General features: G+C 38.4%; 1 protein-coding gene across 1 annotated transcript; it reads left to right on the forward strand.

The window, feature by feature from the left end:
- On the forward strand, positions 1 to 24,668 carry LOC109090336 (squamous cell carcinoma antigen recognized by T-cells 3). Its single transcript, XM_019104145.2, has 19 exons — positions 1 to 286; positions 4,228 to 4,354; positions 4,766 to 4,870; positions 6,731 to 6,915; positions 7,123 to 7,228; positions 8,017 to 8,141; positions 9,264 to 9,419; positions 11,520 to 11,658; positions 13,595 to 13,702; positions 13,828 to 13,905; positions 13,990 to 14,048; positions 14,165 to 14,274; positions 14,771 to 14,883; positions 14,968 to 15,044; positions 15,251 to 15,419; positions 15,583 to 16,046; positions 16,189 to 16,341; positions 17,884 to 18,071; positions 24,590 to 24,668. Exons 1-19 carry the CDS (start codon positions 89 to 91, stop codon positions 24,666 to 24,668), a joined length of 2,739 nt encoding a protein of 912 aa, XP_018959690.2. The 5' UTR covers positions 1 to 88.
- Positions 24,669 to 24,685: the final 17 nt, after the last annotated feature.

The raw sequence follows: 24,685 nt of genomic DNA on the forward strand, positions 1-24,685 counted from the left end.
TTTGCACTAGTCCTCCTGTTTTTCGCGCGAGCTCGTGTGTTGTGTGTGCGCGAGCCCTGCCCCTGTTTCCAGGCAGATAGTAGTCAACATGGCGGCGACGGGTAACGAAGAACAGACGTTGTTGCCAGATATTGAAGAGGAGGCTGAGGGCATGGAGCGAGAGATGGAGTCAGAGGAGGAGGAAGAAGAAGGGATGGGAGTCGAGCATTCCGAGGAGGAAGACGAAGAGGATACGTCTGAGGACGAACTGGAGAATGAAGCGGAGATCCAGAGGCTGGAGGAACAGGTGAGGAATGAATGAGGCTAACGACTGTCCTCACATACGCAGCTCTCAAAACACCGCACGAATGACTCTGCAGGCAAATTTCTCTTTATATATTTGGCAGAGCCCAAATACACGGTGAGGGGTGATAAAATTTAGAAATGCATAACTGTGTTCCTGGGGAATGTGGCTAGCAAAGGCTTAAGCGAGCTAGCGAAGACATGCGTCTTGATATTTAACCCTGAAAGTAACTGCCCTTTCATTTCGCCTTTTTACTTATGTTTTCCACCTAATTGCAGTCCCAGCTGTGTTTATGGAGCTCTGTGACCTTGCACGTCTAAAGAATTTATGTGAATTCTACAATAATAAAGTTTGGTGTTGGAGTGTTTTGATGACGCGTGCTGACGCCATGGAGCTCATGTGGAGCAGCTAAGCAGCAGAGTTGTCAATACTAACCTGTTAGTTCCTGTGATGTCTCTAGATTTGAATCATGTTTATAACACATTAGTTTTAGGTTACAGACCACATGCAGTGGCAGGAGGCTTTCAGGGGTTGAAGATGGACACGTGCTTGTTCTGGGACTCCTTACATTGCTCTGGGCTCTTAGGGTTTGGCCTTCTGTTTTGGAGTGGATGCTGTTTATGTTTTGACAAACTGTATACAGTAGTAGATGAAAACGCCAATGTGGCACAATAAAGGGACTTTATAAATTTTTAGTACTGCATGTTTCTTTTTGTACTAAGATTATGAGAGCATAAGTTTTCTTACTTGAAAGAATGCAATGAAGCATCTATTCCAGCTACAAAAAAAAAAAAAAAAAAACAATCAAAAGGTTTAATCTTGTCATAGCTGGTTTAAATGGATAGTTCACCCAAAATGAAAATTTTCGTCATCATTTGCTCACCCTCAAATTGTTTCAAACCTGTATGAGTTTATCTCTTCTGTTAACCAGTTATTGGTAGCCATTAATGTCCATAGTATTAAAAATTACTATGGAAGTCAATGGCTACTGTTACTAGCCATTCAATGACTACCGTCAACTGTTACCAGCATTCTATAAAATATCTTCTATGTTTAAAAGAAGAAAGAAACTCACATAGGTTTGGAATAATGTCAGGATCAGTAAGTGATAACACAATTTGAATTTTTGGGTGAACAGTCCTGTTAAGATGGTCTAGCTCGGAAAACCAAGGTTATGGGTTCGATTTTCAGGGAAAGCATGAACTGATAAAATGTATGCCCTGAATGCAGTGTAAGTCCCTTTGGATGAAAGTATTCTTGCAAATGCATTAAATGATAATTCACCCAGAAATGGAAATGTGATGTTTATCTGCTTACCCCCAGGGCATCCAAGATGTAGGTGACTTTGTTTCTTCAGTAGAACACAAACGAAGATTTTTAACAAACCATTTCAGTCTGTCAGTCATATAATGGAAATGAATGGGAATCACGGTTTGAGAGTCAAAAAAACATACACAAACAAAACCAAATTAAACCCTGCGGCTCGTGACGATACATTTATGTGTAAAGACACAAAACGATTAGTCTGTGTAAGAAACTGAATAGTATTTATATCGTTTTTATTTTACCTCTGATTCACGCAATGTCCGAACTGTTTGAACTGTCCTGAACGCGTTCTCAACAGCAGGCGCATGATGCGTCGTCTTCTTCTTCTTGCTTTACAGCGGATTGCAGACTTATAAGTGCATTGCTGTGTAAAGTGCATTACTCAGAACAGTTCGGACATTGCGTTAATCAGAGGTAAAAAATAATGTAAATACTGTTCAGTTTCTTGCACAGACTGATCGTTCTGTGTTTTTACACATAAATGTGTCATCATGAGCCGCAGGTTTTAATTTGGTTTTATGACTCTCAAAGCCATGATTCCCATCCACTTACATTATATGACTGAAAGACTGCAATGGTTTGTGTTAAAATCTTTGTTTGTGTTCTACTGAAGAAACAAAGTCACCTACATCTTGGATGCCCTGGGGGCAGTGTTGGGCAAGTTACTCTGAAAATGTAATTAAATTATTGATTACTGATTATTCCTTTTAAAAGTAATCACGTTACTGTTCTGATTACTTTATTTCAAAAGTAATTAGTTACATTACTAGTTAAGTTACTTTTTTCTCTATGAAATTTATGAAATCCCAGCATACACACTCCTGGTAAATATTTGTTATTACAGCATCAACATTAACAGAGCAATGTTATTTTTAACTAAAGCAAGCGGCTGCTGCGTGCATGGTTTGGCATGGCAGAATGCCAGCAAAGAGCACTGCATTTATAATGTCTAAAAGACATCTCAGTTCATCGCAATCTCACAAATCTCTGTTATAACACAATAAATTTTTGCATAATGAATCTTTCATAATATCAAATATTCTAGTATTACTATATGAATAAGCAAATTTCAGCACTGCATTCCTCAACGCTGCAAACACATATTATAGCCTAACTCTCTGCATATGCTTTCACCTGTTAATCGTTTATATTTTATATTAGTTCATATTGCTTTTGTGCAATAGATGAAGAACAGTTTATTAGTTTTAGATATTTTATGTTTAGATATTTCTATTTTGCGGGAGTCCTGAGCATCATTTTATTCTCTCGCATTCCGTACACGAGTATCTACCCGCTCGCAGAAGCATCTTGTCCTGCGCCGCACTCTGTTGCGTCGGGTCTTGCGGGAGCAGGTCTCTAATCCACTGGCACTTGACTCGACAGTGCGCTACATCCTTTTTACAATCTCTAGATTATAAAACACTGCATCCTGTCAGCAATGTAATGCAGCAGTAACGTATAGAGACCTCGGCTTGTAACTGTACTCTAATAACTATTTTGAAAATTATAACGCTTTAAATTACTCTGTTACTAAAAAAAGTAATCAAAGTACAGTAATGTGTTACTAAGTAATGCATTACTGCCTAACACTGCCTGGGGGTAAGCAGATAAACATCAAATTTTCATTTTTGGGTGAACTATCCCTTTAAGGTAGATATAAAAGTTGTATAAGCCAGTCTTCAGTTAGTTTCCCAGCCAGCATTTAAAACTTGGACTTTAATTGGACATTAATTCTTTATTAATGCCGCAATGATGCAACTTTTAAAAAGGGTCTTTATTAATGCCGCAATGATGCAACTGACCAAGCTAGGAGATTAAAAAAAAACAGCTTGGAATGGTTTAAGATGTTTTATTCCAGCAAGAGTGACAGCTTTATCTGTGATTCTCCATGATTAATGCACAGGTTTGGTTCAGTCTCTGTGGCTTTGCATGCATTGTATTGTTCAGTTCAGAGAATTCCTGACAACTAAAGTCACTGATGTTTTCTGTACAACCACAGTCATGAAGCAGCTGTAATGTCAACTGTGTCCGATCTCTAAACCATCCGCCAGTTTGTGTTCAGTTGCAATACATAAGAAAGCAGAGATTAAAGTTTCACTTGTTACCTGCAAAATGGAGTGGACCAATTACAAGAAGTAACATTGATAGGCATTATCGGATTCATTCCGATGTTTTTAGGTCCCACACAGTTTCTCTCTCTGTGGGAACTGGCGCTGTTCCAGTGTCTCCCACTCTTACTAGACTACAGTGAATGCCCGCCTTGTCCAGATGAAGCCACCCTCCCATCCAAATGTATAGGCTGTTATTAAATGTTTGGAAAGAATTTGAATTAATGGAGTAATGTAGTTTATAAGGATTTAGTTCATACCTTGCATACTTCCAGAAGCATTGCAGTCATGTGATATTTTGCTTGTATGGTCCATGATTTAGATCTTTCTTTAAAAAGTGTAATCTCACATTGACGTATTGATGCTGAATGAGTTTAGCATGTTTCCAGATGTTAAACTTTAGATGTTTAAACTTCTACGAGATACTTGAATCAATTCAGTTGTAATATTTTGTGAATACAAAGTGAACATGATAAAGCTAATGTCAACACCCCATGTGCATTTCTACAGTTGTCAATCAACGCGTTTGACTACAACTGCCATGTTGACCTAATCAAACTCCTGCGGCAAGAAGGGAAGCTTCACAGACTGCGCAAGGCCAGGCAGAAGATGAGCGAACTCTTTCCTCTCACTGAAGGTGGGACATCCTTATTTTGTTTCGCTCTTCTGTTCTTTGCTCTCTTTGTGCATTAGCCGGATTTTCTCAGATATTGCAACAGAGTGTGGTGCATATTATTTAATGTAAAAGAACATTAAGTGCTTTTAAAGTCCAGGCTATTTTTTGATTAGTTCTTGAGGTTTGAGTACCCATCACTCTCCAGGAAAGTTGATCTCCAGGAGTAGGACTTTTTGCAGCACCCCTACAGGAAAATTTGAATTGTCATAATGATTCTAATGAATTTACTGGACATGATAATGAGAGTTCTTTATATAGCGCAGGACTGTGATAATGTGTATGTATTTAATATCTAAAGGAGTGCTGAGATTTTATGATGTGGTGATATGGGTATTGTGTGTCTCTGTTTGACTGATTTGTTTGGTGGAACAGAGATTTGGCTGGACTGGCTCAAGGATGAAATTCGCCTGACAGAAGACGAATCAGACCGTGAGAAAGTCTATGAGCTGTTCGAGAGGGCTGTCAAGGATTATGTCTGTAAGTGTGACTTAAATGTATTCCTATTTTTCGGTTCTTTGAAACTTAGATTTGGTCAAATTTTGTATTGTTTTCTAAATGTAATAATAGATCAAATGTTTGCGCTAACTGTAAAATGCTGTTTTATTATTTATATATATATATATATATATATATATATATATATATATATACACACACACACATTTATTTGTTTTTGTTAAAAATTTATTTATATACACACACACATACATACATACATACACACTCACCGGCCACTTTATTAGGTACACCTGTTCAATTCTTTGGTAACACAAATTGCTAATCAGCCAATCACATGGCAGCAACTCAGTGCATTAAGGCATCTAGATGTGGTGAAGACGACTTGCTGAAGTTCAAACCGAGCATCAGAATGGGGAAGAAAGGGGATTTAAATGACTTTGAACGTGGAATGTTTGTTGGTGCCAGACGGGCTGGTCTGAGTATTTCAAAAACTGCTGATCTTCTGGGATTTTCACGCACAGCCATCTCTAGGGTTTACAGAGAATGGTCCAAAAAAGAGAAAATATCCAGTGAGTGGCAGTTGTGTGAATGAAAATGCCTCGTTGATGTCAGAGGTCAGAGGAGTATGGGCAGATTTTTAGAGATGATAGAAAGGCAACAGTAACTCAAATAACCACTCGTTACAACCAAGGTATGCAGAATACCATCTCTGAACGCACAACACGTCGAACCCTGAAGCAGATAGGCTACAGCAGCAGAAGACCACACTGGGTGCTGCTCCTGTCAGCTAAGAACAGGAAACGGAGGCTACAATTCACACAGGCTCAACAAAATTGGAAAATAGAAGATTGGAAAAACGTTGCCTGGTCTGATGAGTCTCAATTTCTGCTGCGACATTCAGATGGTAGGGTCCAAATTTGGCGTAAAGAACATGAAAGCATGGATCCATCCTGCCTTGTCTCAACGGTTCAGGCTGGTGGTGGTGGTGTAATGGTGTGGGGGATATTTTCCTGGCACACTTTGGGCCCCTTAGTACCAATTGAGCATCGTTTAAATGCCCCAGCCTACCTGAGTGTTGTTGCTGACCATGTCCATCCCTTTATGACTACAGTGTACCCATCTTCTGATGGCTACTTCCAGCAGGATAATGCACCATGTCACAAAGCTCAGATCATCTCAGACTGGTTTCTTGAACATGACAATGAGTTCACTTTACTCAAATGGCCTCCACAGTCACCAGATCTTAATCCAATAGAGCACTTTGGGATGTGGTGGAAAGGGAGATTCGCATCATGGATGTGCAGCCGACAAATTTGCACCAACTGCATGTCAATATGGAGCAAAATCTCTGAGGAGTGTTTCCAACACCTTGTTGAATCTATGCCACAAGAATTAAGGCAGTTCTGAAGGCAAAAGGGGGTCCAACCCGGTACTAGCAAGATGTACCTAATAAAGTGGCCAGTGAGTGTATATATCTGTTAAAAGACATTTTTTTTTAAAAAGTCTCTCCTGGAAGAATTGTAGAATTTTTATCACTGATTAAACTGAAAAATTGTATATGATTTTTATCAGTACTATTGTTGTTTCTTGTTTATTTTTTGTATTATGATTGTTTCTTAAGAAAAAGTTATATTATTGTTGTATAATGATGTATTGAAATGATATTGTTAATGTTGCCATGAATATATCCATTGTTGCTGATATGGCATTAAAACATAAAACATAAATAAATACATAAATAAAGTACTTAAATACTACATCTGTTACCATCAATAATCTGATAAATAACATGTAATTGCTGCTTAATTGTAAAATGGATTGTTTTGAGGTAATCCTGTGCTGGGATATTAAAAAATATACTGGTAAACCCATCCACAGGTCCAGAGATCTGGCTGGAATACGTACAGTACTCCATCGGGGGAATGGGAGCCCAGGGAGGCATTGAGCGGGTGCGCTCCATCTTTGAGAGGGCGCTGACTGCAGTGGGTTTACACATGACTAAAGGAGCTTCAATCTGGGAAGCCTACAGGGAGTTTGAGATTGTTATTCTGTCCACAGTACAGGTATTTACTCTGGGTTCCTACTCAGATTTATTACAGAATATCAGCATGGCATTAAATTGCAATAAAAATAGCCAAACTGAAATACTTAAATATCACATGAATAGTAATGAGAAGAACGACTTTGGATGTTAAATAAATCTCTTAAATGATTGCATTGTTTTTTTTTGTCTTGTATAAGTGTTTTAACCCCTTCTCTCTATTTTCTAGCCTCCTCCTGGCAGCGCTCCATCACAGGAGCAGCAAGAGTTGTTGAACGCCCAGCTCGAACGCATACACACGCTCTTCAGGCGGCAGCTAGCAGTACCTCTGATGGGTGAGATCCGTTCTGTTTCTCTCGTTTTGCTCCTTCAGTCCTCCACCTTCCCATTCTTTCTTTTCTTTTTCCTGTGTTGGAATAAATAATCGGAAAAACTTGTCCACCGACAAAAAGGGTCAGCAGAACTGATGCCCAAAGAATTTAGAATATGACTGTGAGATTGCGCAATTTGGCAGAAATAAAATAAACTGAGAAAAACATGCCTAGACCGAACTGAAATCTGGTCATATAGGGTTGATTAAGACTTAAATTACAAATAAAATTGATCGTTGCATGTGGTTTCCTGTCATGTGCAACTCTGAAAGCCAAGTAATATAGTTCCTGTCAGGTAGACACCAGCACTGCCAGACAATGTAACACAGGCTGGGGACAGAAGAGCCAGGAGCAGCCTGCAGATAGCCAGATGGTCTGGTTTTGTGAGCAGTGTTTTTTTTCTTTCAGCTTCTCTCTTGCCGTCTGCTTTTGGCACCGGAGATGCAGAGGAGAACGCTTAGTCTGATCACATTCCTCTCAGCTATGAGAGCCAGATCACAGATTAGGCTTTCGTACAGCACGGCTCATGTTTATATAGCCTTTTTTCTTTGTCAGAAAGTTACCTTGTAGTGATGACATAGGTGAGAAATGCAGTAGTAACGGAAATACTGTTATTTTTTTTTTTTTCAACGCATCTTTGAAACAGAACAAACACTGTATGTCCCTGCAACACAGAAAATATTGTAAGATTGCTTTCAGAAATCTTGCTTTCTGATTTTTTTTTTCTTGTGTGTTGATATTGTGTTCTGTAGATATGGAGGGAACATATGCGGAATACTCTGATTGGGCTGACGATGGCGTACCGGAGATGGTCACACGCCAGTACAGACGTGCCCTTCAACAGTTGGAGAAAGGCAAACCTTTCGAGGAGGCTTTGGTAACTGCACACTTGTCTCACTGCTGTACAGATCATTTGGGTTTCTGATTTGAGGTTTCTGTTATAATTTAATGTGAAATTATGTCTTTCAACAGCTGTGGTGGTAAAGATGGTGATTGAGATTTTAAAATATTTTATAGCAGTAGCCTGCTTGAAGCCAAAATCAGTCTACACAAGTATAATAAATAAAACATCTGTGGCAATGAAAGCTCTTTGTACATAAGCATATGCTCATCAGCACCTATTCAGGAGAAGTAAAAAATGTCAGTGAAATCTAAATTCATTTAATCCCATTATTTACTTTATTACACATTTTTGGTCTTTTTTTTGTTTCCTTATTTCTTCATTTTCTTCTTGGTCTTTCATCAAACATTAAAGACTTGAACCATCTCTGAAACAACTTCCTTTTTGGCTGACATCGCTAAGGCTGCTTGACCATTTGGTGTTGGCGGAAATCCTTCACAGTTGACTGCAAAATCCGCACACTTTTCACTATTAAATTGATTCCTGATGGGCAAAATCAACTGGTCTACCTTTTTTCCCCTCTTAGAATATCCTGTTTTTCTTGGACATTCAGCACATTAGAGAAACAAAATGGGTATTGGTAGTGAATGTTGACTTTAAAGCTTGTAGTCAAGCTTATAGACTTCAGCCTGACAAATATGTAAACTAATCAGTGACCCTGTTTGTGTGGCAGTGAAGCAGTTCCCAGAAATTAATATGTACAATGAACACTTAGATTCTGTTATTTAAGCTGTAGATTTTCATATTAAACTAATAATTCACTCAAATCACAGGAAGAACTGAAACCAGAGAACAAATTCAACCTGACTTGGTTGCTATAGAAAGTGAAGCCTCTGACATGTTCCCAAAAGAGAAGTGATTTTTAATAGTGCATTAAATTACAATGTAATTGTGAAAGATGTGGCTGTTGTTAGTTCAGCAGTGTTGCCCATGTGGCACTTAAATTACCCAGTCACTAAACTCTACAATAATAAATGCTCTTGCACTCTTTTCATTAGAACAGATGTAATTTTTCTGTATGACTTTTTTTTCCTGTTATGTACAAAAGATGTTGTTTCTCATTTGAGCTTTCTAACGCTGTTCTTTTTTCATTTCTAGCTGGTCTCTGAACCTCCAAAGCTGGCAGAGTATCAAGCCTACATAGATTTTGAAATGAAGGAAGGAGATCCGGCTCGTGTTCAGATCATATTTGAGCGGGCGCTGGCGGAGAATTGCCTTGTGCCGGACCTGTGGATCAAATACACCACATATCTGGTGAGCGATTTGCGTAAGCACATGTCTGCTTTCACCAAACAGCACTGTTCACAGCTCACAAACTGAATGATCCACACATGTGCCAATCCCACACCTCCCTCCATTTATTCAGAAACATATTAATTGCTTTAATGGGATGGTAATGAGATGCACAAGCCACAAATGCGCAGCAGTGTACTTGCAGCTGAGAACATATTAGAAGAGCCAGCACCTCACCAGATGGAGGGAGGGAGAGGGAGGAAAACGGCGAGTTAACGAGGCAGAAAGAGAGATGGTGGGAGGTGCGTAGGGAGAGAAAAATGAGAATGAGATGTGGAGAGAATGACACCTCCACATATTAGCAGCCAAAGCTGCAATCCATTTGTGCTTTCTGATTCAATGACTGAACTTAATGAACTTCTGCATTAAGGGCTACGGCTGAAGTGTGTTGGTGGAGCCCATTCGGGCAGTTGAATTCCTGGCAGCTATGGATGTGTGAAATAAATAAATCGAGCCTTCATCCTTGTAGTCTCTTAGGTGATTAAATTGAGATGCTTAACTAAATTATATGCACCTCACACTGTGAGTCACGGAGCTGCTTTGCCTAATGGATATAGGGGGTTATTACTTGGTTTTGCAAAGTGCTGTATTGTATCTAAAGCCTCCTATGTAACTGATGACCTGCACCACTTTAGGATCGAGTGTTGGATCAGTTTCCATAGAAAAGAATGAACATTTTATTCTATTAACTAACATCGATCCATCACCCATTCAGCTAAAGTATTTGGCTAGTTTTATCTGTCATACTTTAGCACTCCAAATGTTCATTCCTACTAACAAACTTGGTATGCTTTAAAGAACGATGCAGCCATGATTCATACTTAAGCAGATATCATCATTCAGTCTTTGATGAAGTCATTTTGCAGAGCAGTGAGCAGATGTTGAGTTGGCATAAATTGTGCAAAGCAGAGATTTTATGCATCTCTCCCATTTATAGAGGCAATATTACATTTTCCTGAATGATTATTGATGTAAGGCAATTTCCCACGGACAGATTTATCTTGGCTGTAGATTACATTTTTCTTACAATGAAGGAGTGATTCCCTACTCAGTGTCTCCTTTAGCTTGATGTTACATGTAATCTTTGAGCAAAAGAGGTGCTTGTAAATGGGTTGACAGCAGAACAGCAGCGCTAGATTGGGTGGGGGATTATAATCATTTCAGACTACTCATCGAAAAATCACACCTGCGCTTTCTGAAGCATGTTCAGTGGCTTTGGTGCAGAAGGCGAAAAGACTGTAAAATGGCTTATGACCTTAAGCTTCTGTATTTCCCAAGGCCTGTTTATGCAAGACTGAATAGAAATGTATTCCTATGGATTTCTTCAAACTGGGAAAGAGTATTCAGCTTTCATCAAAAAGTTGCTCTTTTATATGTATGAAATGCATATATATGTATATCTGCATGTGCATTCCACATCAGTATTGTTGGTATGAAAAGGTGTCTGAAAAGATATTAATGCTGCTATTTATTATCATGAAATTATATAATCTGTTTTACTCGCTTTGGTTGTACCCGGTATGAATTTGCTTGTGATTCATCCAGATGTATATTTGTTTACATTTTTCTGTAAGTGGGCCATCTGCTATTTTTGCATTTTATGTGAAAAGTCCTTTAGTAGGTAAACAAGCAAGAAGAGTTGTGGCGATCTCTCTCCAATCAGCTGTTTGGTTTAATCAAGATAATGATTTCCTTCCCCAGTTAATCCTTCAAATAACATTTACATGCTGTAAAGTTGAAAACCTGAGGGTGCAGACATGTTTCTAGAACAACATAGTATAATTATTCTCATTTCCTCTGCATCTGTCTGAAACGTATTCCATATTTCTGATGTTCTGACCTTTTCAAGCCAGGTTTTGAACAGGATGTCAGGACCTTTCCCTATTTTTTATGTCAAATTAGAAATGTTCTAGTTGTATTCCACAGTCAGAATGTTTAGGTGATTAAATGTAATGTTTGTTTTAGTGGATGTTGGCTTGTTTACTCATGTACTTGGACTGCTAAAAAAATGCACAAATGATTATGTGACTTAAATTTTTTTTTCTTTCTGTTCTACCTCAGGATCGTCAGTTGAAAATTAAAGACCTAGTGTTATCTGCTCATGAGCGAGCCGTCAGGAACTGTCCCTGGACCATGGGCCTGTGGAAGAGCTATCTTTTGGCTCTAGAGAGGCATGGGGCTGATCATCAGACTGTGACAGGTACTCCAAAAAAAAAAAAGGAAATATCAGGGAATTAAAAAAGAAAATCTTATTCTAGTTATGCTAATCACAATATTGGTTTGACATTTTTTGTGAAGTCTTTGAAAGTCCTACACTCACTGGCCTCTTTATTTGCAATATCTTGCTAGTACCGAGTTGAACTGCCTTAATTTCTTGTGGCAGACACTCAAGTTTCCTGGAAACATTCCTCAGAGATTTTGGTCCATGTTGACCTAATAGCATCACGCATTTGCTACAGATTTGTCAGCTGCACATCCATGATGCAAATCTACCGTTCCACCACATCCCAAAGTGCTCTATTAGATTGAGAACTGGTCACTGTGGAGGCCACTTGAGCATAGTGAACCCACTGTCATTTTCAAGAAACCAGTTTGAGATGATTTGAGCTTTGTGATAGGGTTGGGAAGCATATGATTCTTATTCAGAACCGGTTCTGTTCATTGAAAAGAAGCAGTACCGTGAGCAATTTCTAAGTTTCGGTTCCAAAAACGGTTCTGGTGCGACACGTGACCAAGTGCTGTGAGCAGCCTTGCACCGGTGTTCTGACGATTCGGCGTTTCCCATAAAGGATGTCATAAACCAAATAACAGAAATGCCGCCCTGCCTCTTTGCTTACTGAGCACATTGATTCCAATGATGCGCATTCCACAGACACGCTGCGTCGCATCTTTAACTACTGAACACATTGTTTCCATCGACTGTACGCGCACTCGCGCCTTTGATAACTGTGCACATCCTTTTATCAGACTGTACATGTACCGTCAGCTCGCAGCACCTGCCGCCACTAAATTATATTTGTCCCATATTGTCATTAATATACATACTGACTTCAACTTGGACCACTAAATAAATAGACTGCTATTGTTATGCAAGTATGAGGGTTAGATTATTTAGTGTACAGGTCATTTCAAGAGTGATAAACAAAGTGATAGAAAATATTTATTTTCATGCATTTTAAATGTATAAAAATGTGGAAACCACTTATTGCATCACACCATCTCCTGACTGCATTATTATTATTTGTAAAATAGGAGCTTAATGGAGAGTGTGTGTACATGGTTATATAAGTATAACAGCTAACAGTTCATATTTCATTAATTTAGGGAAATAAACAAGAGTATTAGCCCTCAAGGGACTATTTGGCCAACCAGCTTATGCCTGCTTGAAAAGCAAAATGTTATTGATAGTGTAAAAAACATCAACTTTGAAGCACATGCTGATTGATGGACTAGAAATAACCAACATTACATAAACACCACAAACAATAAATTCAAAAAAGTAAAAAAAATAAAAAAACATAATAAAAATGGAACCAGAACCGGACAGTACCCTAAAAATACTAACAATACCCAACCCTATTTATGAAGATCCGTATACTGTAATATATGTTACATTTTGACATTTCCAAACTTTAAATTAAGTTCACAGTAAGTAATAAACAGTATTGAGCATTGAGTAGTTGAGTATTGTGCATTTTTCCTTACCACAATTTTTTTAATAGATGTTTAATGATTTTAATGGAACCGGAATCGGAACCGGAACCGTCAGGTGGAACCGGAATCGGAACCGGAAAATTTCTAATGATTCCCAACCCTATTTGTGCGTTATCCTGGAAGTAGCCATCATAAGATGGGTACAGTGTGGTCATAAAGGTATGGACATGCTGCCTCTTGATTGGCTGATTAGATATTTGCCTTAACAAGCGGTTGAACAAGTGTACCTAATAAAGTGGTCGGTGAGTATGTAGTATAAATAGTCATGAAATCATGTAAGTTCAATGGTTTAAAAATATGAAAACACTGATAGCAATATTGAATCAGTTTATGAATGCCAGAAACATTTTTCAGAAATGGAATAAGTGATTTTAACACACAAGAATTGACATTAACAAGCATTGTAATTTCTTTGTTCTCAGATGTGTTTGAAAAGGCCCTGAACGCAGGGTTCATTCAGGCGACTGATTATGTAGAAATCTGGCAATCTTTTCTGGACTACCTGAGGAGACGTGTTGATTTCAGCAAAGGTAAGAGCATATGCCTTTTTTATGTCTTATTACTGATCTGCTCTTACGTTCTCAAAGTTTTGGCAGCTGATATCAGATGAGTGAATTTGATGATTTATTATTGATGGATTTGTTGATCATTGCAGAATGGAGCAGGGAGTTGGATGAGCTGCGGGCAGCTTTTGCACGCTCCCTTGACTACCTGAAACAGGATGTAGAAGAGAGTAAGTATCGTGTCTGTTTTTATGTGGTATGAGAGAGCACACTTGGAGTAAAAAGGCACATGTAACTACTTTCTCACTTCTCAGGGTTCAGTGAAAGTGGAGATCTGTCCTGCACAATAATGCAGATCTGGGCAAGGATAGAGGTGAGGAAACACTATACTGTTGCATCTGTCCATCCTCCATTAACTAATGTTGTTATGCTGATTACAGTCTGTCTGTAGTTGTTTTAGTGCTGCTTGTGCTTGATTGCTTTAAACAGGCCTTACACTGTAAGAACATGCAGAAGGCCCGTGAACTGTGGGACAGCATCATGACAAAAGGAAATGCAAAACATGCCAACATGTGGCTGGAATATTACAACCTGGAAAGGTCAGTTGTTTTCAACAGTTTGTGCAACCAGTGAGATGTTTTCACTTCCATTTATGATTTTTGGATCATTCTCAAATTATGATGATGGATAACATGATCAGCAGGTTTTACGCAATCTTGTGGAGTTCATGCAGGTTGAATTCTGCTGTGATTAAATATTCTGTTGATTTAAGGGAGGGTGAGGGGGAAGTGTACATTTGGGGGCCAAAACTAAGCATTTTCACTAGTGGTCTCTGAATTTTAGACACAGCATTATTTTTGTAATTTTTGTTAGACCTTGGTTATGTCAGCAGAAAAAATCAATTCAATTTTAGGGATTGAGCAATCTATTACATTTTCATGAAATATTATGAAAACAAGCATTTCGTTTTTTTCAGAGTGATGTGTATTAATAATAAGTTAGGGTGGATGTTATTTTGATTTAATTTTGTCTTTAAAACTTGCCAGGTAATGTAATGTTGCATGTTGTAACTCTTTTTATATGTTTGTGGATCAGGTCATATGGAGATGCTTCTCACTGCAGGAAGGCTCTCCACAGAGCTGTACAGTGTACATCAGACTATCCTGAGCATGTCTGTGATGTCCTGCTCAACTTTGAAAGAGTGGAGGGTGAGTTAAATTGATGCATATATAGATTGCTGTTTATATGGGTTGCCAGCTTTTTAAGGTTTATGTGGGTGTTGTCTCTCACAGGCTCTCTGGAAGACTGGGATGCTGCAGTCCAAAAAACAGAGACTAAAATCAACAGAGTCAAAGAGCAGAGAGCAAGAGTAAGTCCTAACTAGCCTATTTTATTTTTTATTTTTTTTCCTTCAATACTTGGCATGCATTTAAATTTGTTTGTCCTTTATGAATAACAGAAATAATGTAGCTGTTATACTGTATGTATTATGTTTAATGTATTTGTCAGCAAGCTCGCCATGTAGACATGTTCTTTTGCTGCGCTTTTCGATCAGTGTGAATTCTGTTTCTGCAGGTGGCTGAAAAAGAGGCTCTCCAAGCCAGGCAAGAGGAGGAGAAAGCCGAGCACCGGAGGAAAGCCAAGGCAGATAAAAAAGGCCAAAAAAAGAGCCAGAAAGTAAACAGAACGGGGGATAAACGGAAAGCTGATGACGAGTACGAGCAGGAATGGGGAGAGGATGCAGGTATGGATGAAGAGCTTTTTAAGTTGCGTAATTCTATTGTGTTAAAAAAAATATCCAGTTTCCAGAGAAATTAGCAGTCATTTAAAAAAAAAAAAAAAAAAAATTTGTAAAGCTAACAGTGTGGTTTAGATTTCAGCTGTACTGAGATATCAAATGTGTGCAGAGCTGCCGTCCAAGAGGCTCAGAGGGGAGGACGACTTTGGTAGCACAGCCACAGAGGAGCTCATGGAGACAGAAAGTGGGCTTTTCGGCCGACGAGCTCCACCACGTAAAACTGAGCCACCTGGTTTCCGTAAGAACCAGCGGGGATCATCTGAAGCACCGCAACAACCCCAGGACGTATCGAAGGAGCAGCGCATAGATGAAAATTGTGTATTTGTCAGTAACTTGGCTTTTAATCTGGATGACCCAGAGGGCAAGCTGCGAGCATTGTTTCAGGGTTGTGGGACTGTACAGCAGGTGCGGCCAGTGTTTTCGATGAACGGTGTGTTTAGAGGCTATTGCTATGTGCAGTTTGAGGACCGACTGGCTGTACCTGAGGCACTGAAACTGGACAGGAAGGAGGTGGATGGGCGGCCCATGTATGTGTCTCCTTGTGTGGACAAGAATAAGAATCCTGACTTCAAGGTATTTAGAATGTATACTACTCAATTTGTGACCGGGTGTTCAGTGTTCCCTGATGTTCACAATTTCTTCACAATTTCTTGCACATTTCTTGTACATTGGTTATCATTTTTAAAATGTTAATCATTTGTATAATGTGTTTTAGGTATTCAAGTACAAAACAGCAATGGAGAAGCACAAGATCTTTATCTCGGGTCTGCCGTACACATGCACTAAAGAGACACTGGAGGATCTCTGTAAACAGCACGGCACAGTGAAAGCCATCCGGCTGGTCACCAACCGTTCTGGCAAACCCAAGGTGTGTAGGCCTCTGTCATTAACATAAATATACAGTTATCCAGTATCCTGCAAAAAAAAAAACATTGCAATGTAACATGAGCACAAATGCAAATGTGATGTTGATTTTATACAACAATTCAATAAATAAGAACTTTATATTTTAGACACAATATTGTCTGCTTTTGCTCAGTTTTGCCAATGCAAATGTTACCTCTTAAAGCCACAGTAAAACTGTTGTGCATCTCTTAGCAACACAGAATTTCTGAATGAATTAGCAATTTAAAGAAAATGAATGAGTGAATAAATGACTCAGACTTATTCATTAAGACATTTACTGCCACCTACTGGTGGTTTTTAGTTTCTTATTTACAGTATAATTTATTTAAAAAATGATTTAATATTTACATATGAAAATAAATCTGAAAAAAAAAACATTAATTTAAAAACGAATTAAAGAGATAGCTCAACATAAATGACTATTTCATTCTTTTTTTCATATAACAAAATTAAATATAATTAAATTACATATAATTTAAATTAAATTAACTTTTGTGGGTAATTTCTCATCCTGATTTGATGTGCGATAATATGCGCTTAATTAATCGCCACATCGTGTAACTAATTTGATTAAAAAATGTAATCGATTGACAGCCCTTACATACATAAGTAAATGTATTTTGATTCAAGAATATTGTAGATATTTGCCCTGGAAATCAAGATTATAAGGAAGCAAACAAATAAGTAAGAACAGCATATTTTTTTGCAGTGTGATCAGAAGGAACAGTAAAAGTTATTTACATATTCCAGTGTTTGGGAACAGAGCTATTCAAGCCTTTTCAAATGAATTAAGTAGTAATGGAGATTCATTTGCAAGCTTTAAACTTTGAAGTGTTGCTAATACAAGTCTTTGTCTGTTTGCTAGATTACATTTAGACACAATATTGACATATTGTATAAATGTCTTAAATTTACCTTTATAAAACCTGAAACCCTGTATAGTAATCTCTAAGCAAATTTTCTCAGAATATAATATTCACAGTGTTTCCCACAGACTTACACTATGTGTGGCGGCACTTCCCCTGGGGGAAATATAGGCTATATATAAAACAGCAGACGACTGATTGATGGAAAATGCTAATTAATTTCTCTGACAGCAGGAGGGACTTTTGGAGTGGCAGAAATATTGGTTTCTCCGTAACTGCTGTAATCGAAGCAGCGCTCCGCTCAGAAACACTGCTTTATCAGACATTATCTCAAAGATAAAATTAAAATAACACTGAAACATTTCTAAAGACAGAAAGTTCCCTTCAAAGATATAATCATATAAAAACACCCATGCCGCGTTATGACTTTGAAACATGCAGTGCTCATGTTTATTCAACAAAGCCTTCTGGAAAATATATTTGTGGCGGTCAGTTTTGATATTGTGCCAGACTGCCACAAATAAATCAATATATGGGAAACACTGATTCATATTCCTGTAGATACATGTCCAAGAGTTAAACAAATAATCAAAGGAATATGTCGTCTCTTAACATTACTGTGTTTGTGTGCTCTGTAGGGTTTGGCGTATGTAGAATATGAGAATGAAGCACAGGCCTCACAGGCTGTGCTGAAGATGGACGGCAGCATGTTGGAGAACTTCACACTCTCTGTTGCCATTAGCAACCCCCCGAGCAGAATGATGGAAGATAAAGGAGTGCCTAGTCGACTCCTAGGGGCAGCGATGCCAAGGCAACCTCAGGGCGCGTAAGTACTAGATACGCCAGGTTAGCTGGTCACTTGTGTTGAATTACTGCTATGTGGATGTCAGTAATTATGCTATGAAAATTTGTGGTCTTGGATGTGGAGAAAAATTTGCAGTAAAATTTGATTTGGCAAAGTAAGAGGTTTCAGCTGCCCCTTACTATTTAAATTGTAACTATTATGTAGGGCTGAATGATAAATAATGAATATTGCAAGTTGTGTGATTATCAAAAGCTGCAATTTAATTAGATAAAAATACATACTGTGTGAGTGAAGTGGCTCATGATTAGAGCCTGACCGATATGGGTTTTCTGAGGGCCGATATTTGGGAGTAAAAACAAAAGGTCAATATCAATATATCGGCTGATATTCTTTGTGTGTATATTATAGTACAGTACTAGGGATGTAAATTTTCGATCATTTCCATGATCGATCGTCGTTTAAATTAACGATCAATTAATCGATTAATCGTTAACCTAATACTGCAGAATGCGTTCTATTGCAGCGGCACGCAGTCACCGGCAGTGTTAGTCGAGTCACCAGCTTGTCGAGTCCGAGTCGAGTCTCGAGTCCCAGTGTGTTCGAGTCCGGTCCAAGTCCGAGTCACCAAAGAAGAGTCCCGAGTCGAGTCCAAGTCGAGTCACCATTACCAGAGTTCGAGTCCGAGTCGAGTCTCGAGTCCCCGTATTCGAGTCTGAGTCGAGTCTCGAGCTCCCAGTGCCTACATGTCTCCACTCTGGGACCTTCAAAGAACTGATAAAATGTATTGAGTTGGTAGGGCATTGAGTCCATTATATGAAGAAAACATCCTGAAATGTTTTCCTTAAAAAAACAAATTTATTTTCCACTGAAGAAAAAAAAAAGCCATGGATTCCTGGATGGCATTGGGAGGAGTGGGAGGAGTAAATGATTAGGAAATTTTCATTTTTGTGTGAACTAATCCTTTAACACTGTATTACAGAAATCCACTCAGCGAAAAAAAGAAACGTGCATTTTACAGGACACTATTTTAAAGATACTTAAAACGTACAAATCAATACGATATGCCGAGAGAGAGAGAGAGAGAGAGAGAGAGAGTGATGTGTGTGTGTGTGTGTGTGTGTGTGAGAGAGAGAGATGAGAGAGAGAGAGAGAGTCAGTGTGTGTGTGTGTGTGTGTGTGTGTGTGTGTGTGTGAGAGAGAGAGAGAGAGAGAGAGAGAGAGAGCGCGTTTGTGTGTGAGTGACCGAGTGATTTAGCGTGAGTGCGTTTGTATGTGTTCAAGGGAATGTGTGTGTGTGTCGGCACGCGACTGGGTCAGAAAGCAACGTGTAACGTTAGTCTGACATGTTTCTTGTTCCCGACACCACAGGATTTTAGAGTCAAAATTGCGTCATCCATCTGACACAGTGGACTATCGCAACAGGCAAAAAAAAATCATGTAATCTGATCTGACAAAATGCACGAGCGTAAAGTGAGTGACGTCAGTGAGTGTGTTATCAATCAAAGAGAGCGCGCGCGAGCGGTAGCAGGTCTGTGAGGAGAAAAAATAGATCCCGGGCCGGTCTTGGGCACGAAACAGGAAAAGTGTAACACCTTATATAATTTTTTTATAACATATTTAGTCAAAAAAAACGTGATGAATGCTCAAAGTCCGATTTTATATATCCTCGAGTCCGAGTCCAAGTACGAGTCATCAGGTCCGCGAGTCCAAGTCGAGTCACGAGTCCAGAGAATGGAGTCCGAGTTGGAATCGAGTCCAAAGAATAGTGACTCGAGTCGGACTCGAGTCCGAGTCCAGGACTCGAGTACTCCATCACTGGTCACCGGTATGACTGGATGTGCAAAAGCCACTCAAAAAAAAAACCCTTTCCCACTTGAATTAAAGGGTTTTAGTCTAAATAGAATGTTAGTAGCAGGATTATAAAATGGATAGATGTGATTAAGATCATTTGATAAAATGAATGATGAGACGCGCGCAATATGTTTGAGATCAGTTTACTTTGTTGACAGTTTTCTATCCTGGCATGGAGATATGTGCCTCTTTAAATGGTTTAGTGGTGCTCGCTGTTGTATTTTAAAACACAACTGCAATGTTTTCAACTGACATTATGGCGTTTAAAATAAAATCATCCCAAACAAAGGCCTAACTGTGGCGCGTGTGGCTGTGCTGCACAGTCAAAGAACCACTTCCATCGCAGGGTTTTTCCTGGGTCAAAATTGGTCTTCGGTGGTGGCTGCCTGACATGGTCATCCACACACAGCAAAGAGTACCCTAGTACCCACATGATCCGCAAGCCCAATATTGACAATAAATGTTAAACTTAAAATAAATACAAAGAAACAGTTTGTGATCTTTTTTCTTATCCTATTTATTCATGAAAAAACGATCACTGTCAGGCTAGATAGTAAAAGAAAGCGATTACAACTTATTTTACATGTAAACATCATCAATACCAAAGTATAATTTGAAATGTCGAAAGGTATCACAATTTATCTATTTACTAATTATGCAATTATCAGCACAGAGATATTACCTGTCACTCTCACTGTCATCCTTTCTTTCCATCTTTGCAAAAAGGCTGTGATTTTTCCCCTTACGACTGGCTTTCATAGTTTTGAAAGATAAAATCCTTTTTTGATAGACCCTGATAATTATTTTAGTATAATCATATCAATAAAAAAGTAGCGTTAAAAAGGTGTAATAATGTAATTTTTTACCATATAAAATTTAATAAAAATTAGCAGCTAGCTAGCAACAGCTTGCTTTGTGCTTTGATCTAGTTTCATCTCACTCCAGTCTAACTTTAAACTAAATGATTTTATAGGTAATTTACTACACAATTGTCATAGGCCCATACTGTGGATTAGTAAGGCTAAATTTTACTAAACACTCTTGCTAAATGGAGTAAGCACGCTTACTTTCTCATTTCAGATGTGTGTTCTTCTAAGAAGTAAGGATTTGTTATACACCGATTCAGACACTGACGGGCAGACCGATTGCTTTAACCATTCATTATATAATGAATCGGCTCAAAGGAGTCGTTAGGTTCGCGAATCGGACTTTAGTGGACCCGGACGTGTTGTGTGGGAATTCTGGCTGTTAGGACATCGCGAAAGAGTTGTCAACACACGCACACACAAAAAAACACTTCATAACTGGACAGATTTTTTTTTTTTTTTTTCGTTTATTTAAAGTTATAGTCAGCTGCATGTGCGGAATGCTTGGTCACAAGTTGTAAGAAAAGATCAGGCAACTTATTTTTTTTTTTTTTTGACTGCAATTCATACCCAAATTCAGGGGCGCCGTACCATGGGGGGGCGCCAAAGCGATGGTTATTTTTTTTTTAAATAATAAATGATAATTTAAAGTAATAATACATTTAAAAACAATTATTTTAAAATGGTAATAATATATCACAATATTACATTTTTTTCTGTATTTTTGATCAAATAAATGCGGCTTGTATGAGCAGAAGAAAAAAGTCCTTTTCAAACAACATTAAAAATAGAATGTTTCCAAACTTTTGACCTGTACTGTATATATATGTATGTGTGTGTGTGTGTGTGTGTACATATATATACCATATAATTATGGTAGGGTTACAGTGGCTGTCTGATATATTTTAAAATAAACATTTAATAATTTTAAGCCCATACATGATGATGTCCGGCACACTTATTTATTTAAAAGTTTTTTTTTTTTTTTCGGCGCATACCCACTTTTTGCGGCCACTGTATTTGGAGGTTATTGCTCACGTCTCATTCGGCACAAATCCAAATGTTTCCATATTCGCAATGTGTTTGAATGTTAAACTATTATTTATTATGTAAACTAGGCTTGTACTTTACATGCATTCACATATAGACGGAAAAGATCATCCCTCTTCACGTGAGCAAATACGGCCTTCAACAGCAGATTGGACCGGTATACTACGGTCTATTTAAATTATTGCTAGAACTATTGCTAGAATATGTGCGCCCCAGGCGCCAGCGTGATCGAAAACAGCTGAGACATAAAAAAATACAAAAATAAATAAAAACTTTTTGGAGTAAGATATAATTCGCGAAAGCGTTTACTTTCATTTGTGCACACTCACAATAAAAACAGAAGATTTTTGCTCTTGTAAAATAAAGCAAAAAGAATGGCGTTGTCATCCTTTTTTTTTTTTTTACATGAACTTGGAGCGCCGACATTTTTAAATTTGTTATCTTAAGTCAGATATATTTCACCTTTTTTTATTATATAGGCTATACATTTTCCTTAAAGCATCACATTTTGTCCCAGGGCTTGAAAACCTGTGACCTAGGCCAGTGGCAGCTCATCAGGGGAGAATTTTGAGGTGAAAATGGGAGGAGGACTATTTATGTTAATAAAATTCAACAATTAATTTCAGTTCATATCGCAGAATGTGTATTTTTTATTTGTAATTTCACAGTTGTAATACCATAAAATGTTAATGAAGTTGGAAAGCACTGCATTTCTATCGCTAATGTGCCGAATTTGCTGATGTAATTACAATCGCTAGGTGAAGGGGAGAAGGAGGCCCGGGGGAGTCTGTTTTAAATCCCTTAAGACATAACTGGCTGTGTTTACAGTAGTTCTGCATCATAAAACCATTTTGAGATACAATTGCATTACACGGAGCCGTGCACAGCCGCATGCACGAGCAGTCTTCACAAACAAAGCGTGTGTCAGTATTTGAAATTGAAAGCAGCCTTCTGTTAGTGAGGTTTATATTTTAAATATATAATGGCGCTTTTCCACTGCATGGTACGGCTTGGTATGGTTCACTTTTGTAGAGTTTTCCACTGGGTACAGTACCTGGTTCTTTGTACTTTTTTTAGTACCACCTCGGTTGAGGTTCCAAGTGAACTGTACCGTTACCAAAACGTGACGTGTAAACTCCCCCTGATCACGGATTGTCCGGAGAGAATCGTCACTACCTACGTCACTGAACTTACGTCACAAACACAAAAGAACTGCTAGATTTAAAATCAGCACAGCCAGCGAAGGATTGAATGCATTGATGTCACACAATGAGCGCACCTCGACTTGAACGAGGGCTGTGCAGAACGATCAGTGTATAACACAAGAGTGATTCGAAAGCATGAGAAGCTGTCTGCTCTCTATAGCTCTGTACTTTGATGTCACACACCGATTGATCTGCGCAGTGCTGCTTCAAGTCAAACACACGTCTTATAGTGTTTGGGGAGGGGCCATGCTCAGTGACTCCGTTTCGTGATCGAGTCATGATTTTAGCCCAACCAAAAAAATTCTAAAACGAAAAAACAGATAAAATGTCCAATCATCTACTTCAAACAAAATAAGAAATTATATCATTAACCCAACACAGTCATGTCGTTCCAAACCCGTAAGACCTCCGTTCATCTTCGGAACACAGTTTAAGATATTTTAGATTTAGTCCGAGAGCTTTCAGTCCCTCCATTGAGAATGTATGTACGGTATACTGTCCCCGTCCAGAAAGGGAATAAAAACATCTTCAAAGTAGTCCATGTGACATCAGAGGGTCCGTTAGAATTTATGAAGCATCGAAAATACATTTTGCTCCAAGAATAACAAAATTACGACTTTATTCAGCATTGTCTTCTCTTCCGGGTCCTGTTGTGAACGCGACTGCTGTGACTGTTGACGTACGACGCTGCTGACGTGTTTTCTGGTGCGCCCAATAACAACAGACCCGGAAGAGAAGAAAATGCTGAATAAAGTCGTAATTTTTGTTCTAAATCTAAAATATCTTAAACTGTGTTCCGAAGATGAATGGAGGTCCTTACGGGTTTGGAACGACATGGGGGTGAGTCCTTTATGACATAATTTAAATTTTTGTGGCTGAACTAACCCTTTAACTGTTTAACTACTCCACAATAAGTACTACATAGTTCACAGTCTTTGTAACATGTTTCCGCAATGCATTTGTAACATTTATAATGTGTTTAGAAACAATTCTCAGAATTTACTTTACACACACTTTTAAGCTTTAAAGCATTTAATCCAGGTTGCCAGTAGCAAACAATGGATGCTCTGCTGGACAAACTATGTAATTACACCATTTACAAGCATTTTTTAATCTGCAATTTTATGTTCTGTAAAAAAAATGTTCATATCAGTGGCATATCGGCGACATATACCGATATATCTGTGACAGTCTCATATTGGCCGATAAAATTGGCAAAACGATATATCGGTCAGGCTTTACTCATGATCTGGTGAAGAAATAAGAAGATAAGCTCTAATTTTACTATAATACTATAAAATAGAATTGCTATTATGTTTCTTCAATATTCACATTAAATAGATTAAATGTGGTTAAATTTTGAAATCAGTTTGATGTATCAGAAAAATTGCAATTACATTTTCCCACCCAAATCGTGCAGCCCCTACTATCATACATCATTTTTCTGACAAAGCATTTTGTGGATATACACATCGTCTTATTGTTTTTCTTTTTGTTTTCTTCATAATCCTGGTTTAACTGAAAACACATCAGTTCTTTCTCTTTACACATTTTTATATCTTCTCAGAAGAGGGGAAGGGACGCACCCAGATCTCTCTGCTGCCACGCTCTCTGTATCGTCAGATGTACTCCAGATGCCAAGCTGAGAACGGGACCATTTCTG

Source organism: Cyprinus carpio, chromosome A5 (genome assembly GCF_018340385.1).
Source record: "Cyprinus carpio isolate SPL01 chromosome A5, ASM1834038v1, whole genome shotgun sequence".
In the NCBI taxonomy this organism is placed as follows: Eukaryota; Metazoa; Chordata; class Actinopteri; order Cypriniformes; family Cyprinidae; genus Cyprinus; species Cyprinus carpio.